At 41.8% G+C, this 18,131-nt stretch overlaps 1 protein-coding gene across 2 annotated transcripts in view; it reads right to left on the bottom strand.

Annotated features, from left to right (window-relative positions):
* Positions 1-3,435: 3,435 nt before the first annotated feature.
* The window catches only part of mtap (methylthioadenosine phosphorylase), a 203,888-nt gene continuing 189,192 nt past the window's right edge, over positions 3,436-18,131 (bottom strand). For both annotated transcript variants that reach the window (XM_072590257.1, XM_072590265.1), the window contains exons 7-8: positions 7,784-7,906; positions 3,436-3,627 (exon numbers count right to left, since the gene is read on the bottom strand). In XM_072590257.1, the coding sequence (XP_072446358.1) occupies positions 3,589-3,627; positions 7,784-7,906 (162 nt within the window). In that variant the 3' untranslated portion in view covers positions 3,436-3,588. The remainder of the gene's footprint in view (positions 3,628-7,783; positions 7,907-18,131) is intronic.

Here is an 18,131-nt window from a genome sequence, read left to right as displayed (position 1 = left end):
CCACAACCCTATTCATTAATTTCTGCAACATTCCCCAACTATTCCATTCCCACAATACTTCTCAGTTTACCGATCATTTTTAACTTCATGTTGTATTATCTTGAATATCATCATTATATTTGAAATTAATCATCATTGGCTTTCAGGAAGAACTACTCACTTTCTATGACCTGAATGCTGTATAAATACTTCTCAGAATAGTTGTGATCTTTACTTATAGTCATACAGAGAATGAACACTGATGACAAAGAACAAAATGTTTTGCAACTGGATGATAATTCTTTTCTTCAATTTTTATCAAGTGTATCTATTATTTCTTTCCTTTTCCCAACTTTTATCCGCTTTCACAAGATATAAAATGAACCCATGAAAGGTTTCTGGAAAATATTCTCAAAACTAAATATGCAGTCCTACTTATGAACATTAGAGTCCTTGCTCGAATAGGTGTATATATGAAAAGGTATTTTATAATTGAACCCATGTTAGTGCATGAACAGCAAAGTAACTCCTCTTTACCAGAATTTGACTCATTACTAAACTGTGGTCTGATCAGAATGTTGTGCAGCTTGACCACAATTTCGTCAGACTTACATTCTACTGGTTTGATTGTGTTCTTCAATGTTCTGACAAACACAAAATACCATAGATACTGGAAATCTGAAATAGAAAATGCTGAAGCGTGCAGCAATCAAGCAGCTGCTCTGGTGATTGAAACAGAGCTGAAAAAGCAAGAAATGCAGAGAGTAAGTACAGTGGCAAAGATAGCGTGTAATAGGGTGGAAAGCAGCAGAGATTGAAAAGGATAAAGTATGACACATAAGGGGTTGTTGGCACAGAGTGATTGGCGAATTGTTATGGACCAGACCAAACCCCCTCAAAATATATTAAGGAGACAGCCTAGAGCCTAACATTTTCTTATTTTAAAGGTAAGTGTAAGGCAATGCATTCCAGATGCAATTTCATTGGTCAAACTACTTGGCATTATGCAAAGCACACGATTTCTATACTACAATTAAAATAGAGACAAAATAAAAAGAAAAGAATTGGCTTAACTGTAACTCTATCAAAATGCTTACCAAATAATATATAGGTAAACTACTACTAATTAACTGTTCCAATATAGTAACATCCCGTAGACACAGTTTTAGTAAAGGCAAATTCAGTAAAATAGATTGTCTTACATGCAATTCTAGCAGCAGGAACAGAATCCCAATTTTTAGCTGTAAGAAAGAGAGGAATAAGAACTTCCACGTCCAGCTTCAAGATCCCAGCAACTGCTGAAAGCTAAAACTAAAAATCCTAGTTCTGTGGGAGTTTAAGCCCCACTCATTCAGACTGCTTCGGTTGTGCCAACTTTCAAAACAAAAGCCTCACAAGCTGTTTACTTCACTGGCTTTGAGCAGACCACTTAATACCTTTGTCTCAACCTTTCTTCACAAAAACAACCAGGACAAAACACACCACTTCAAGCCATAGTATTGCCACAGAATATAAATAGCGCACATTCTTAAGGAAGTACTTAACAGAGTGCAAACGTTAGGTTGCAGTTCCCCAATATGATGGGATTATTTTGGGATTATGTTTGGCATGAACTTCTGGACCAAAGGGTCTTTTCCATGCTGTGAGACTCTATGATTCAATGATGGAGGCCTTTATAGATGGGGGCGTTCCATAGGGGCTGCGATGTGTCATCAACCCAGACGGGTATTTTGTTTTGGTTTCTGTGCTATGACGTTCTGTTAACCATTTGTTGCTTGTTTTACTGTGTCCCACAGGGGACTTTAGCAAGTTAGAATTTGTTACTTCAGAGTTGCAAAACTTGGAAAGTTGGTGCAAATGGGGATTCACTGAAATGGGTGAGTTCAGCTGAACTGAAATTTAATCGACTTCTTTTCAAACAATTTGTTTTAGAGCTTTGAAAACTGTAGAAAAAAAACTAAGTCAGCACTTTAGATTATCTGCCTACGAGTGGCAGTTAATTGTTAAGTAAGTAAGTAGGAGTACTACAGGACTATTAATTATTGCTGGAGAAAGCTGAGTCAGCAAAAGTAACTTGTGAGCGGCTCAAAAAAAAGACTATACAGAATTACCTATAGGTTAAAGTGAAGGTTGTGTCTTCAACAAAGAATGGAAGGGTTATTTTGGTGCCTGATTGGAAGGAAATGCTGCTTTTTGCTTCTAATCATCATCACTCATGAGAGTTTGAGGCAATAATTACTTAATAATTTTAAATCAATGTTTTAGTGCTTAAATTTAAGTTAGCGTGATGGACTGCATGGATTGTGGTGCTTGCAGAAGCAAGTGAGTTTTTAAAATAAGTTGTTCATGGAATGTGGGCTGATTACTTCAGCACTTATTTCCCATCTATTAACTTTCCAGAAAGCAGTTAAGATTCAAGCACATTGCTTAGGGACTACAGCCACATTTATATAGAGTTACATTCATGGCCACTTGATATCTCAAAGCAGCTAAATATATTTGAACTGTAGTCATTGTTACATGTTGGAAATATAGCAGCCAATTTGTGCATAGCAAGCTCTCAAGACTAACAATATGATAATGGCTAGATAATACATTTTCGTTACAATGATTGAGGAATAAATATTGGTTATGACATTTGAGATAACTCCACTTTTCTTTGTCTAAATATGACCACTTAATCTTTTCGTCCAGTTGGGAGGGCCAATGGGACCTCTGCCATAAATGTTTTAGCTCGGGAGTAGTTGTGTTTGGTGATGGAATCACACTGTTCTTGGGGAAAGTGGCAAGGGATAATACGCTCAATGCACGTGAGAAGTGAGCACTAGGGGAAGCCTAGTGTAGTTCTGGGGTTGCAGAAGGGATGACAGCAGAAGCACAGCGAATGGAATGCACAAGGGTCAGGACCTGGCAACTATTTCTACAATGAAGGCCCACACTGGAGGCACCAACCATGTCTTTAACTTGTATCCCTTATCGCTTCCAGAGGGAGGAGGTCTGTCTGAACAGTTAAGGCACCAGAGACTGCCTCTCTATGAAGGAGTCATGACAGCTACAAATGGTCAGAAGCGTAACGTAGTGCTTGTTTAGCTTCTTCCAAATTTGTTGGCCTTCTGCCCAATGTTCGTGGCCAAGATTATCTGACAAACATCTTATTGATGGATAATCAATTTTCAGGCACAAACTAGCTTTCAGTTAGACAATACTTGCTTTCACTGATCTGATGTGATATTTTTAAAAGTTGTTAATGATCTTCATCTGACCCCATATGTGAAAGACAGAGGTTGAGCTAACTTATTGGGAAAAGAATTTATTGAAACCAGTGATCTGAATTATTGGACCCTGTGGTGGATGACATGAACAGATAATAGGAACTCTTCCCCACTTCTGTAGAAAACAATTAAAAAAAGGAATACACTGGGCATGCGGGTAGCAGACAAAATCGATGTAAGTCGGTTTAAAAGTTGAACCAACAATTCTTGAATTTTTATTGATGTTGTATGTACACTGACAGTAACACACTGGGAACAGACAACAAATGCAATCACTGTCATCAGCTGGAACACAAATTGTCTTCACGAGTTGAAACATCTTCCAATCTCTTAAGTTTCAATGCTTTGGTAACATAACTGAACCTTCCTGACTGATCTGAAAATCAAAGATAAGCATCATTAAAACACGTTCCTTTGATTTGACTTAGAATAAGATTACCCTTTGCAGTAACAATAAACATAATTGAAATTTTAGCTGGGGCAGGAAATGAAGATATCAGATTGAAAGCAGCAATGTACACATTTTCATGAACGGCAAATGTGTAATGTATGACTAACCTGATGTTGAAAACTTTCATCTCTAACATCTCACCCATACTTTATATCCTGAGGAAGGTCAGTCATCTTAACACTGCTGCTAATTGCTACCCTGGGTTATTGCCTGGGGAATATTATATCATTGTTTCTAGCCTTCTTATTTGAGCAACGAAGGCAGTGGGGTAATTTTAACAATGGAAGCTGAAGTCAGTATTTTCCAATGTGAATTAGTTATCATGGAAGTGGCAGGAATTTACATGTTCATATTTTAAGTCTCTCAGTTGCGCAGGGGGTACGAACAGCTTGTGAGGTTCTTTCTAATGTATATCTATCAGCTTCCCCATGATTTAATGAGAATCAAACAGCAAAGTCTTTTCATGAGGAGATCTGGTGGGAAAGAACAATAGGGTTGTCATCAAAGGCAAGTCAGAGATAGAGTGGATCTGGACAGGAAGAGGTTCAAAACTTTAAGCTTTTAAATATATATTTAATTCTTTGCTTTGAAATATAAATACAGTCTAAATAAATGAAAATAAAATTGAAGGAATTTCAGTTAGTGAGTGGTTAGGGAATGGTGTGCATTGCCTGGAAATGTGGCAATGAAAGTTCAATTGAAGCATTCAAGACAGCACCAGATGGTTATTTGGATAGAAATTGTGTGCACTGATGTGGGGAAAGGGTAACAGATTGGCACCAGGGAATAGAACTGGAGCAGGTATAATAGACAGAATGGTCTCTTTCTGAGTCATACCAACTCTGCGATTGTGTATAAGTGAAAAGCGAAGCAAAAAAAAAAACAGGTCACTACTGTGGTCTGTGCAAACGTGGCTAGCAATGAAAAGCTACTGTTTTTTAAGCAAGTCTAAGCCATGTTGCTTTGCAAATATTAAGACAATAGCCACACAGAAAATGAGGGCAAAAAGCTGCTTGGATTATCTCTAGCGTAGTTAAGGCACAGATCAAGAAAGTGGACAAAATGTATCTGCAGGAGAAAGGGACAATGAAAGGCCACTGTCCCATACACCCTGACATTGCTGGTCTTTAAGTTCGGCATGGACTGGCTTGACTGGAGGGTCTGTTTCCATGCTGTAAAAGTCTATGACTAGGACTATAAGCCGACACTTTTGCTGCCCAACACCATGGCCAAGTTCAAGTTAATGGATTGGGGGGAAATTAGGATCATAAAAAACAACTACTGATGGCAGCTGATCTCTCATGTTATTGAGACTGTTCATAAGAAGGAGTATAAACCAAATGTTCCAGAGAGCTTTGTGCATGAAGCAGCAAGTGGGAATGATGGCAATGGGAAGTCCACCATGGCAGTTTCAAATAAGTTGTTTCTGCACAAGTTGAGCATGAGGAGGAGCAGGGGGAGGCCGACCCACCCAATGTTGTCTCAGCTTTTCTTGGAAAACAGAAAAGAATTCAAGGTTACCTTTGCTTTGCAGATGATCCTGGAATAGTGGCAATTGAGAGTAGGACTAAACATAGGTCTGGCACTGAACGGGTAAGATGATCCGTAATATTTGTTCAAGTCTGCATCCATTGAACTTAAGGGACTAGAACTGGGTGAATGGGCAAAATGAAGGAGATTAATGTGTTTAGTTGGGACTAGGGCTTACAAAGGTGGAGATGAGGATGTGTCTGAGAAGATTAATATCTGCAGCTTTTTGGTGAATAGAGTCAAAGGGTAGACAATTACTATTTTGATTGCATTTGTAAGCAAATTGGGAGGGAGACTTTTCCATGGATGAAAGTAGATTGAGGTGATCAAAGATAGCTGTATCTGTCATTGATGCACGAAGAAATGCTCTCTGATCCCCAAAGATTTTAAAACTTTTTAAAATATAAATTGGGTGCTGAAGTACTCTGCAATCTGTCTTTTGACTTCAGAGACCAAAGTTCAAATCCAACCTTTATTTCTGACTGAATGAGGCCTGTGGAAAATGTGTTTTGGCAGACCCAATGGGTTTTAGTGCATGTGTTGATGGCACAGAATTTCCCATACTTTGAAATTAAATCCATTATCTAATTCAAAAAGGCAACAGAAATACTTTGTGTGGGAAATAGAAAAACTAACTGCTGCAGGACAAATTTGCCTCCTGGACCATTCACCACCAGCAGTTACTGAAGGTTTAACCCTCCAAAAGTTCTATTAAAATGAGTAGATTTGCACAAGTAACTCCTGGTGATCAATGGATTAACTTTCTGTTATCTTTGTTGGATGCGTGCTTTATCACTCTGGTAAATGCTAAGTGTCACACTTATGGAGAAGAAACTTATTCACCTAATTCAACTTCTAAATTACCTGGGCAGCATGCATACCATTCCTCGCATGATTGAAGACCTTCACGCAGGTAGAGATTGTGTGCTGACTACCCTGCTGAGTTGACGCAAATTTACCTAGTTCTATTAGATCTGATGCGGAGGTGCCAGTGTTGGAACTGGGGTGGGCAAGGTCAAAAGTTACACGACACCAGGTGAGGTCTCCTGAAGGAGCAACACTCCGAAAGCTTGAGATTTCACATACCCTGCTGCTGTGTGCTTCTGACCTTGTTCTATTAGAAGCAGTGACACACTGCAGAAATACTTCAGTGGAGAAATATTCAAAACACTGGAGGAAGATTACACATAAAATTTCATCTTTCCTTTGATGGGGGTTGGTAGTATTTTCATGTATCTGTCACACTTGCCCTTCAAGATGGAAATAATTGTGCGTTTGGAAGGTGCTGCCTAAGGATGAATTTCTGCAATCCTTCTTTTAGATGTTGCTGCTGAATGTCGAACAGAGTGGATTTTTTGTGGATGTGGTGCAAATCAAACAGGCTGCTTTGTCTTGGATGGTAAATGGTTAATATCTGAGAACATGTACAACATCTTACTGAGCAAAAACTATCAGGTGTTGCCTTCATTCCTTTCAAAGCGCAAGTTTTTGGACATCTCATTCTTCTTGGGCATAACCAAACACACCGATTTTAAATATTAACAAGTTTTGCAATTTGTTTGTAAAATATGTTACACGGAGCCATGTGGTTGCAACACATTGAAGAGAACGGATAAATTGATATTTTAAGCACTCTGTACTTTCCAAGCCTTTACTGATGGACTTTCCCTACATTGTATGTTTGTACACACAAGGGCACAGACTGCTCTAACAAAAGCATTTAATTTTTTTTTCCTGCTGGACTAAAGGAAATACGAGAAAGGAATTTAGGGCATTTGTGCAAGTTCTAAAATGGAGTAATTAATTTCAATCATCAGGAAAAGTCCCCAAGTTTGTACTTGGTTGCCTGTCTTTTGGTTTATAAAATTTTGCACACTGAAAATTTAAAATGAAAACAAAGAATGCTTGAAGTATGAAGTGGGAGGGATATTCCAACTTTGGCTTTTTGCAAGGGAGTCTCATAAGTCAAAACTTATTGACATTCTGATAGGCAATTTTCTGACTATTTTAGAAGGGTGGTTGGAAAATAACTCTCCATACCTCTGAATTGCTGATAAAATTGGATTACAGCATTGACTCAAATCCACAATTTTGTGTTCTAGAGCAACAATATTATTAACTTAGACAATTTGCCAATTACAGTGAAGCAAATTTTCTGTATGGGCTCTGTTTATTTATTCATACAAGGCCAAGATGGTGGTCACCTGCCTCCCAGCTGAGGATTTGATTTACATTAAATTAAGGGGGGGGGGGGGTAGATATAGGACTGATGTTAGGGGTAGGTTCTTCACTCAACGAGTCGTAAGTTCATGGAATGCCCTGCCAGTAGCAGTGGTGGACTCTCCCTCTTTATGGGTACTTAAGCGGGCATTGGATAGGTATATGGAGGATAGTGGGTTAGTGTAGGTTAGGTGGGCAACATCGAGGGCCGAAGGGCCTGTACTGCGCTGTATTCTTCTATGTTCTATGTTCTACATGCAGCCAGAATAACCAAAGACGAGATGCTTGGGTGTCTGCACTGACACGATTATGTTGTATTTCCATAACTTACTCTCAAACTTTTGACGGTGTCAGACCAATCCATGGATGCAATCTGTGGAATTGCAGTGAGCATAATACTTAAAGCTTTGTTTGCATTCTCCTTCATTATTTTGAGGACCTTTTCCACAGAGACCTGCAGGTTTAATGAGGTAAATATGCATCAGTTTTCTTAATAGGAAATAATTTACCTACACATTCATCTCCATGTCAGTTCCTTTCCATGTTAGGAAAGAATAATTGAATTTTACAGTAAAAAGGCAGCCATTTGGCTGAATGTGTCTGTCCTGGATTAGAGTGGCGCTAGAGAAGCACAGCAGTTCAGACAGCATCCGAGGAGCAGGAAAATCAACGTTTCGGGCAAAAGGAGCCCTTCTTTCCTGATGAAGGGCTTTTCCCTGAAACATCAATTTTCCTGCTCCTCGGATGCTGCCTCAATTGTTGTGCTTTTCCAGCACCACTCTAATCCAGAATCTGGTTTCCAGCATCTGCAGTCATTGTTTTTACCTGAACGTGTCTGTCCCTCCAACGCTCTCCCAGGCACCACCTATCAAATCCTAACAACTCTCGAAGTAAAGAAGTTTTTCCTCATCTCATTCCTAACGTTCTTGCTGACAATCTTGAGACTGCGACCCCTTGTTACTGACATACCAACTAGTAGAAGAAGAATATCCTTCCTTACCCTGTCAAAGTTGTCTATAATTTTCAACACCTCAATAAGGTCACCCCTTAATCTATTCTGCTCCAAAGAGAGCAAGCCCTGTTCGTCTAATCTTTCCTTGTATCTAAAATAATTTATTCCTGATATTATTCTAGTAAATCTCCTTCGCACCGTCTCCAAAGCTTTAACATCCTTCCTTAAATAAGGAGCCCACAACTGAACACAATATTCCAAATGTGTTCTAACCAATGATTTGTAGAGGTGCAGCATCACTTCCTTGCTTTAATACCCTATGCCTCTATTTATAAACCAAAAGATCTGTAAACCTTCTTAACAAGTGTTTCAATTTAGTGGCCAGAGAATTATGGACTTGAACCCGGAGGCCCCACTTGCCTCAATTTTGTACCATTGAGCCTGTATTGTCTCTGTGTTTCCACTACCAAAATGCATTATGTCATATTTTTCTGCATTGAAATTTATCTGCCATGTTTTGAGAGACAAAATTGCAAACATTTTGTTGAAGTAGTTTAAGATTTCTACATAAAATTCACAAACGAAATTGGTCCAAATCCATTCCCCTAACATTAATTCCTGTGACCATACGTGATCCTTAATAATGCAAATCGACTGCGTATTGGAGATTAGTGACATTTCTATCAATGATATCAACATCATAACACTTGACAGCACAGATTTATTGGGTTCATAACATTTCAGGATTCACCATATCCCAGGACAATGCTGATGCTCAGCCATTAGCTCTTAGCTTTGTTGATGCAATAATCAGTGATAGCTAATCTTAAACATATAATTGCCAGCTGAGCTCCATACCTGGTACAATGTTGAAAATAGCTTAACATTCTCAAATTGCTTTGCTAGTTTCTAGCCCAGAAGTGTGGCAGCTCAAATGGCATTTCTGAATTTGGACTCATAACACAGACAGATACTTTGGTGCAATGATAACCTAGTCTTTCGCTAGCAGACAGACTTGACTTTCAAGTGAGATATTAAAATAAAGTAGCCTGTTGTAGTAATCCAAGTAGAATCTAATAAATCCAAATGTAGTATTTGAAGAGGGGTGTTCTCTCAGTCTGGGTGAATAGTCCTCTCCAAAACAATCCTACTTAACCACATTAAATGGTCAGATGGATTAGCTATTTGTACGACCTTGCTGTCTGAAAATTATTGCCAATGTTTGCTTATTTAAACAACAATGCTTCAACACAATCCAAGGTTAGGTGGATTAGCCATGCAAGATTGCTCATAGTGTCCAAGGATGTGTCGGCTAGATTGGTTAGTCATTGGAAATTCAGGGTTACAGGGATAGGGTAGGAGGGTGGTCAGTGAGGACGCGATGGGCCAAATGGCCTACTTCCTCACTGTAGGGATTTGATGAAAAGATAATTAGTTGATTATGAAGGATCAAAATATAAGATTGAATAGCATCTGTAGCATAAAAACGGGTCCTATCAGTTCATGGGGGTATTTATACCCCACTTGAGTCTCTTTATACTTTTCCTCATCAAAAATCTATCATAACCAGCTGTTCCCTTCTCCCTCAAGTGCTCAACTAGCTTCTCCCTAAATGCAACAGTACTGGTTCCTTCAATCACTGTACGGTGCTGAGTTCCATATTCTTACTACCTTCTGTCCCTCCCGAATTCCCTTGGCTTTCTTGATGACTGTTTATGTTGATGTCATGTTCTCGCAATGCTCTTTCCCACAAGAGGAAACCCTTTCTCTGTTTGAACTGGATCAAAACTGCATAGTTCTAAGGACCTCTATGTGAATTTCCACCCCCAACCCCGCGTACCCTTCATTTTTCAAAAGGCATCCTGAGGTGCTACGTAAATGCCCAGTTTGTCTGACATTTAACTTTTTTTTGAAAGCAAAAACAAACAAAATAAATTTGAATTAAAAGAGAATCTAACTCGGTAACATCAGCTATGCTTTTGACAAAAGGCCATGATGTGGAGGAGCAGATGTTGAATTGGGGTGGACAAAATTAAAAATCACAACACCAGGTTATAGTCCAACGGTTTATTTGGAAGTACTAGCTTTCAGAGCACTGCCCCTTCGTCAGGTAGCTCCACAGTTACCAAATAAACCTGTTGGACTATAACCTGATGTTGTGTAATTATGAAGGATTATTTAATAGGTTTATTTGGTAGCTGTGGAGCTACCTGACGAAGGAACAGCTCTCTGAAAGCTGGTACTCCCAAATAAACCTGTTGGACTATAACCTGGTGTTGTGTGATCTTTAACTTTGATAAAAGCAGCTTGATTTGCCCTCCAGTGGTAGGAAACAGAGGGTGGGAGTCAGGTAACTGTCATTTTGATATATTTTCTAATCAACCTGTTCAAAGATGTTACGATACACAGTGGAGCAGGTGGGACCTGAACCTAGGTTTCCTGGTTCATAAACAAGGGCTCCACCATTGAAACACAAGAGCATGGTGATTGTCATTGTTACTGGGTGCCCCGGTTGCCTGCAGACAGGCTCACCAGCCATTTAAGGACTGGAGGTGTCAAAGCCTTTGAGGTTTGAAAGGAGCGGAGTGGGGGAGGTTGAAATAGAGGTAAGTTAAGGGGAAAGAGTTCCTTCACATGAAGGCGCGACTGTTCCATTAAAATCCCAAAATGGATTTTGCAACCAGGCCAACTCTCTCAGTGCAGCTTCACCACTGGTGAACCCAACCAATCCTGCCTGGAGTACTGGGCTGCCCAGTCTGCTGCCAGGAGGATGCCCACAGATGCTTAAAATGGCCCCTGATCCTTGCAGGAACCTGACTGAAAAAGCCCAGTCATAAAGTAAGCTACATTCATAGAAGAACTCTGATATTTCCAGGTTTTACTAGCTTCCTGTCCTCTCATATTTGATGTTAAAATTGGCGTCTTTTCTTTAGATCCTTCCCAACCTTCTTTCTGACCTACACAGCTTATTTCCCTGCTCACTCCTGTAGTTTCCTCACATTGGCCAAGTGAGTGTCATGTGTCATTTTCTCTCTGCTCACTGAGCGGTGGCAGAGACGACAATCACCACTCACCCCCCACCCCCCCACGGAGGGAACATGCTTGATTTAGACTTTTAAAAAAAAAGGCTAGCCCAACCTTTGTTGCATGAATGTAACATTTCACTTAAGAAAAATGAAAAGGGGATGGATGTTTTTATTAATTATAAAAAATGGCTTGATGGCATCTGTGCTCTTTGAGGTGATATGGTGGCTTAGTGGTTAGCACTGCTACCTCCGAGCCCCAGGGACCCAGGTTGATTTCCATCCTTGGATGGCTGTGTGGGATTTGCACATTTTCCCCTCTATCTGCGTGGGCTTCCTCCAGGAGCACTGGTTACCTCCCACAGTCCAAAGATGTGTGGGTTAGGTGGATTGGCCATGTTAAATTCCCCATCGTGCCCAGGGGTGTGCAGGCTAGGTATGTTAGCCATGGGAAATGCTGGGTTATGGGGTAGGTCTGAGTGAGATGGTCTTTGGAGGGTCAGCATGAACTCGATGGGCCAAATGATCCCACCCTGTAAGGATTCAATGATTCTTTCCCCTATTAAATATAAAATACCATGCTACCAATGCTACTATTATTCTTCATTCACGATACAGAATTCAAAGAAACCTAATTATGCATAAATGCGCCAATGTGGTGAAATCTTGTGATGCTACAAGGAGAGGAATTGGAAACTTAGCAAGCATTAAAGGAATGTTTCCACTATGCAGGGTATAGTGTAATCATCCAGTCTTAGTGAGAAAGGATTAGGTCACACACCAGTACTTTAACCAAACATGAGGACAGCAATGTGGGCAATGAGAGCTGAGATAACTTAAGGGAATTTGGTTACTGCGAAACAGATCAATAGAGACACAGTGACAGACATTTAAGGGGATATTCCAGAATACTCAGAATAAGTATATTCCTATTCCAATTAAAAATTCAGAAGGGAGTGCACACCATCTGTGGTTAACTGAAGGGAAAGCATCAATTCAAGGAAAAAGCAAAGATGAACAGTAGGACAGATAATTGGTCAGAATGGAAAGAACAGGAAAGACTACAAAGCTAATTCGGAGAAAGAAATTAGAACAGCAAAGGAAACCACATTGTGATTCTACATGTACTTAAAGAGGAAACATAAAGTGAGTGTAAATCCTCTAGAATGAGTATGGGCATTAATGCATCAACACCCTACTGTCGCTGCTCACAGACCAACTTTGAATTACCTAATCTGAATGGTGTGATCGCCTTATGGTATAAACTATCCAGGTGACCGTCCCCCTCCCTTTGTGGTGCAATGTCTGCAGCTCAGGCTCAAGCTCAAGCTCAGCCTCCTGTTCAGGCTCCTATACAGACTCCAGCTCAGACTTCTGTTTATGCTCCCTGTTCAGACTCCAGCTGATTAAGGAGGGTGGTAGGACAAGCCAGGGAACTGTAACCCATGAGCCTGACCTCGGTGGTGGGCAAGTTGTTGGAGGGAATCCTGAGGGACAGGTTGTACATGTATTTGGAAAGGCAAGGACTGATTAGGGATAGTCAACAGGGCTTTGTGCGTGGGAAATCATGTCTCACAAACTTGATTGAGTTTTTTGAAGAAGTAACAAAGAAGATTGATGAGGGCAGAGCAATAGATGTGATCTATATGGACTTCAGTAAGGCATTCGACAAGGTTCCCCATGGGAGACGGGTTAGCAAGGTTAGATCTCATGGAATACAGGGATAACTTGCCATTTGAATACAGAACATTGCTCAAAGGTAGAAGACAGAGGGTGGGGATGGAGGGTTGTTTTTCAGAGTGCAGGCCTGTGACCGGTGGAGTGCCACAAGGATCTGTACTGGGCCCTCTAATTTTTGTCATTTAAATAAATGATTTGGATGTGAGCACAAGAGGTACAGTTAGTAAGTTTGCAGATGACAGCAAAATTTCAGGTGTAGTGACAGCAAAGAAGGTTACTTCAAATTACAAGAGGTTCTTGATTAGATGGCCCCATGGGCTGAGAAGTGGCAGATGGAGTTTAATTTATATAAATGTGAGGTGCTGCATTTTGGGAAAGCAAATCTTAGCAGGATTTGCAAATCTTAGCAAATCTTAATGGTAAGGTCCTAGGGAGTATTGCTGAACAAAGAGACCTTGGAGTGCAGGTTCATAGCTCCTTGAAATTGGAGTTGCAGGTAGATAGGATAGTGAAGAAGGCGTTTGGTATGTTTTCCTTTATTGGTCAAGAATATCGAGTACAGGAGTTGGGAGATCATGTTGCAGATGTACAGGACATTGGTTAGGCCACTTTTGGGAATATTGTGTACAATTCTGGTCTCTTTATCAACAGGATGTTCTGAAACTTGAAAAGGTTCAGAAAAGATTTACAAGGATGTTGCCAGGGTTGGAGGATTTGAGTTATAGGGAGAGGTTGAACAGGCGGGGGCTGTTTTCCCTGGAGCGTCGGAGGCTGAGGGGTGACCTTATAGAAGTTTATAAATTCATGAAAAGCATGGATACGGTAAATAGACAAAGTATCTTCCCTGGGATGGGGGAGTCCAGAGGGCATAGGTTTAGGGTGAGAGGGGAAATATATAAAAGAGACCAAAGGGCAACTTTTTCATGCAGAGAGTGGTACATGTATGGAATGAGCTGCCAGAGGATGTGGTGGAGGCTGGTACAATTACAACATTTAAAAGACATCTGGATGGGTATATGAATAGGAAAGGTTTGGAGGGACATGGGCCCGGATGCTGGAAGTGGGACTAGATTGGGTTGGGATATCTGGTTGGCATGGACGGGTTGGACCGAAGGGTCTGTTTCCATGCTGTATATCTCTATGACTCCCGTTCAGACTCCAGCTCCACAATTCAGATCTCTCGACATAGAGGTGACCACACTGGGTTCAACGGATGCAGTGGATGACATTGGTAGAGGTACAGGTGAATTTCTGACGGATGTGTAATGATCCCTTGGGGCCTTGGATAGAGGTGACAGGAGTGGTGTGGGTGCAGATTTTGCACTTCCTGCTGTGGCAGGGAAAGATGCCAGGAGTGGGGTGTGGCCTGGTGGGGGTATGGAGAAGAAGAGGGAATCGCGGTGGGAATGATCTTTTTGGAATGCTGATAGGGGTGGGGAGGGAAATATATCTCTGGTGGTGGATCCGTTTGGAGATGACAGAAGTGGAGGAGGATACAGTGTTGTATGCAGGGGTTGGTGGGGTGGAAGGTGAGGGTCAGGGGGTTCTATCCTTGTTGCGTTGCGAGGGGTGAGGTTCAAGGGCGGTGGCGCGTGAAGTGGAGGGCATCGTCAACCACGTGGGAAGGGAAATTGCAATCATGGAAGAACGAGGTCATCTGGGACTTTGAGGTGGAATTGGTCATCCTGGGAAAATATGTGGCAGAGACGTTGGAATTGGGAATAAGGGATGGCATTTTTACAGGAGGTAGGGTGGGCGTGGTGTAGTCTAGGTAGCTGTGGGAGTCGGTGGGCTTGTAGTATATGTCTGAGGTTAGTCGGTCATCAGAGATGGTACTGGAGAGGTCCAGGAAAAGGGAGTCTACAACCACATAGTATCAACATTGAACTCACCAATTTCCAGATCTTCCCACCCCATCTCATATCCAACCCTCTGACTCAGCACCACCCTCTTGACCTAACCAACCGGTCCATCTTCCTTCCCACCTATTCGCTCCACACTTCCCGACCTATCACAATCACCCGCTACCTTTGCCCACCCGTCGCCATCCCACCTATCTTTCCCCTCAGCCCTACCCTACTCCCTATTTATCTGTCAGCCCCCTTTCCCCTCCCTACGTTCCTGATGAAGGGTCATGCCTGAAACGTCAACTCTCCTGCTCCTCGGATGCTGCCTGAGTTGCTGTGCCTTTTCCAGTTCCACACTTTATCGACACTGACTCTCCAGCATCTGCAGTCCTCACTATCTCCTGCCAGCTGGGAGATGGAACAGGGTATTCAGCATTTTCCCCCCTCCTACTTGCTGATGCCTGGTCCCTTGATCAAGCAAAGTGCATGACAATGAAGAAACTTCCAACCTCCCCTGGGATCACCCATGTTGAGACCCTGTCACTATTTGAGTGAAGGTTCATTGCCTACTTAAGGGCCTAAATTGGCAGTGGGTTGGGAAGGCTGTTGACAAGTTTTTCTGCCCCAGACTTAATCTTATTTATTGTTGTCACATGTACCTAAGTAAGTGAAAAGTTCTATTTTGCATGCAGTACAGGCAGGTCAGAACATACTAGAACATCCAGATCATTGGGGGCTTAGACAGAGCAAGGAATACAGAGTTATGACTGCAGAGGAGGTGTACAAAAGCAAGACTGACATTAGATTTGAAATTTGAGAGGTGCATTTAGCAGCCTAATAACAGCGGGGACAAAGCTGTTCTTGAATCTGTTAGTACGTGTGCTTAAGTTTTTGTATCTTCTACTTGATGGAAGAGGTTGGAAGAGATTATAACTGGGGTGGGAGGGGTCTTTGATGATGTTGGCTACCTTTCTGTAGCAACAAGAAGTGTAAGTGGAGTCCATGGATGGAAGGTTGGTTTCTGTGAGGGACTGGGCTGTGTTCATAACTTTGTGGTTTCTCATGGTCCTGGGGACAGCAGTTGCTGTACTAAGCTGTGATGCATCTGGATAGAGTGCTTTCTATGGTGCATCTGTAAAAGTTAGTGATTGGGGTAGAAACAGGGACTAACGGGGTCCCCAAATGGTATTGCATCCCAAACAAGATACGATTCCCCCCAACTTCCAAACATGCCTCTTGGGAGGATATTAAATGTTACCCTACATCACTTATTGTTTTGGTTGACAGGTTGAAACGCAAAATGTAATGAATGAATAACATGGATATCAAAAATAGCTGATGATTGGAGGTGTGTCATGACATTAATACATAGACATGCAGAAAATAGGCTCCTGAATTCTAATAAATCTTTTCTACAGCTTGGATCATACAGTTGAAGCAAAGACTTTGTGCTGGGCCAAAATCGTACAGGGAGGTAAACAATTTAAATTTTCAATAACTGACCCTGAGTTATAAACATCTGCAAGATTATAGGTTTGAATCCATGGCTGTACAGAGTTAGCTACTATTAGCTAAAGTTGCAGCTTAATTTAGCAATGCAATCAAAAATTAATCTGCTGTTCTTGATTATCACTCACTAATGCATTCTAGAAATTCCATATATAGCATTTGGCTCATCTATGATTAATCCAGTTTCTTTATTCACTAGTGGGATGTGGGCATCGCTAGCTGGCCAGCATTTATTGCCCATCCCTAACTGCCCCTGACAAGACAGGGGTGAGCTGCCTTCTTGAACCGCTGCAACCTACCTGCTGTGAGTTGACCCACAACGCCATTAGGGAGGGAATTCCAGGATTTTGACCCAGCGACAGTGAAGAAACAGCGATATATTTCCAAGTCAGGATTGTGAGTGGCTTGGAGGGGAACTTGAAGGTGGAGGTGTATCTGCTGCCCTTTTCCTTCTAGATGGAAGTGACCATGGGTTTGGAAGGTGCTGCCTGAGGATCTTTGGTGAATTTCTGTAGTGCATCTTGTAGATGGTACTGCTGCTAGTGAGCTTCGGTGGGGGAGGGAGTGGGTGCTTGTGATGTAGTGCCCATCAAGTGAGTTGCTTTGTCCTGGATGATGTTGAGCTTCTTGTGTGTTGTTGGAACTGCACTCATTCAGGCAAGTGAGGAGTATTCCATCACACTCCTGACTTGTGCCTTGTTGATCATGGACAGACTTTTGGGAGTCAGGAGGTGACTTACTCACCACAGTACTCCTAGCCTCTGACCCGCTCTTGTTACCACTGTGTTTATGTGGCAGGTCCACTTGTGCCTCTGGTCAATGGTAACTCCAAGATATTGACAGTGGTGGATTCAGTGATGAAGACAACATTGAATGCCATGGGACTGTGGTTAGATTGTCTTTTATCGGTGATTGTCATTGCCTGGCATTTGTGTGGCGCAAATGTTACTTGCCACTTGTCAGTCCAAGCCTGGACATTGTCCAAGTCTTGTTGCATTTGAACATGGACTGCTTCAGTAACTAAGTCGTCATGAATAGTGCTGAACATTGGACAAATGTTTGGCGAATATCCCCACTTTTGGTCTTGTGGTGAAGGGAATGTCATTTATGAAGCAGCTGGGCCTAGGTCACTACCCTGAACAACTCCTGAGGAGCTGTCTTGGAGCGGAGATGACTGACCTTCAACAAGCAAGACCATCTTCCTATGTGTCATGTATGACTCCAAGCAGCAGCGAGTTTGAACTCTGATACCCATTGATTCCAGTTTTGCTAGGCCTCCTTGAGGCCATACTCAGTTAAATGCAGTCTTGATGTCAAGAGCTGTCACTCTCACCTCACCTCTGGAATTCAGCTCTTTTGTCCACGTTTGAGCTGTAATGAGGTCAAGAGCTCAGTGGCCCTGGCAGAACTCAAACTGGGCATCACTGAGTAGGTTATTGCTGAGCAGGTGCTGTGCTGCTTGATAGCACTATTGATGACACCTTCCATCACTTTACTGATGATCAAGGAGGACTGATGGGGCGGTATTTGGCTGGGTTGGATTTGTCCTGCTTTCTGTGTACAGGATAGAGTTGGACAATTTTCCATGTTGTCAGGTAAGTGTCTGTGTTGTAACTCTGCTAGAAGAGTTTGGCTAGGGGAGCGGCAAGTTCTGGAGCACAAGTCTTC

The sequence above is a fragment of the Chiloscyllium punctatum genome, chromosome 2 (genome assembly GCF_047496795.1).
Source record: "Chiloscyllium punctatum isolate Juve2018m chromosome 2, sChiPun1.3, whole genome shotgun sequence".
Lineage (NCBI taxonomy): Eukaryota > Metazoa > Chordata > Chondrichthyes > Orectolobiformes > Hemiscylliidae > Chiloscyllium > Chiloscyllium punctatum.
Note: the sequence above shows the minus strand (reverse complement) of the source record. Positions and strands in the feature narration are given on the sequence as shown.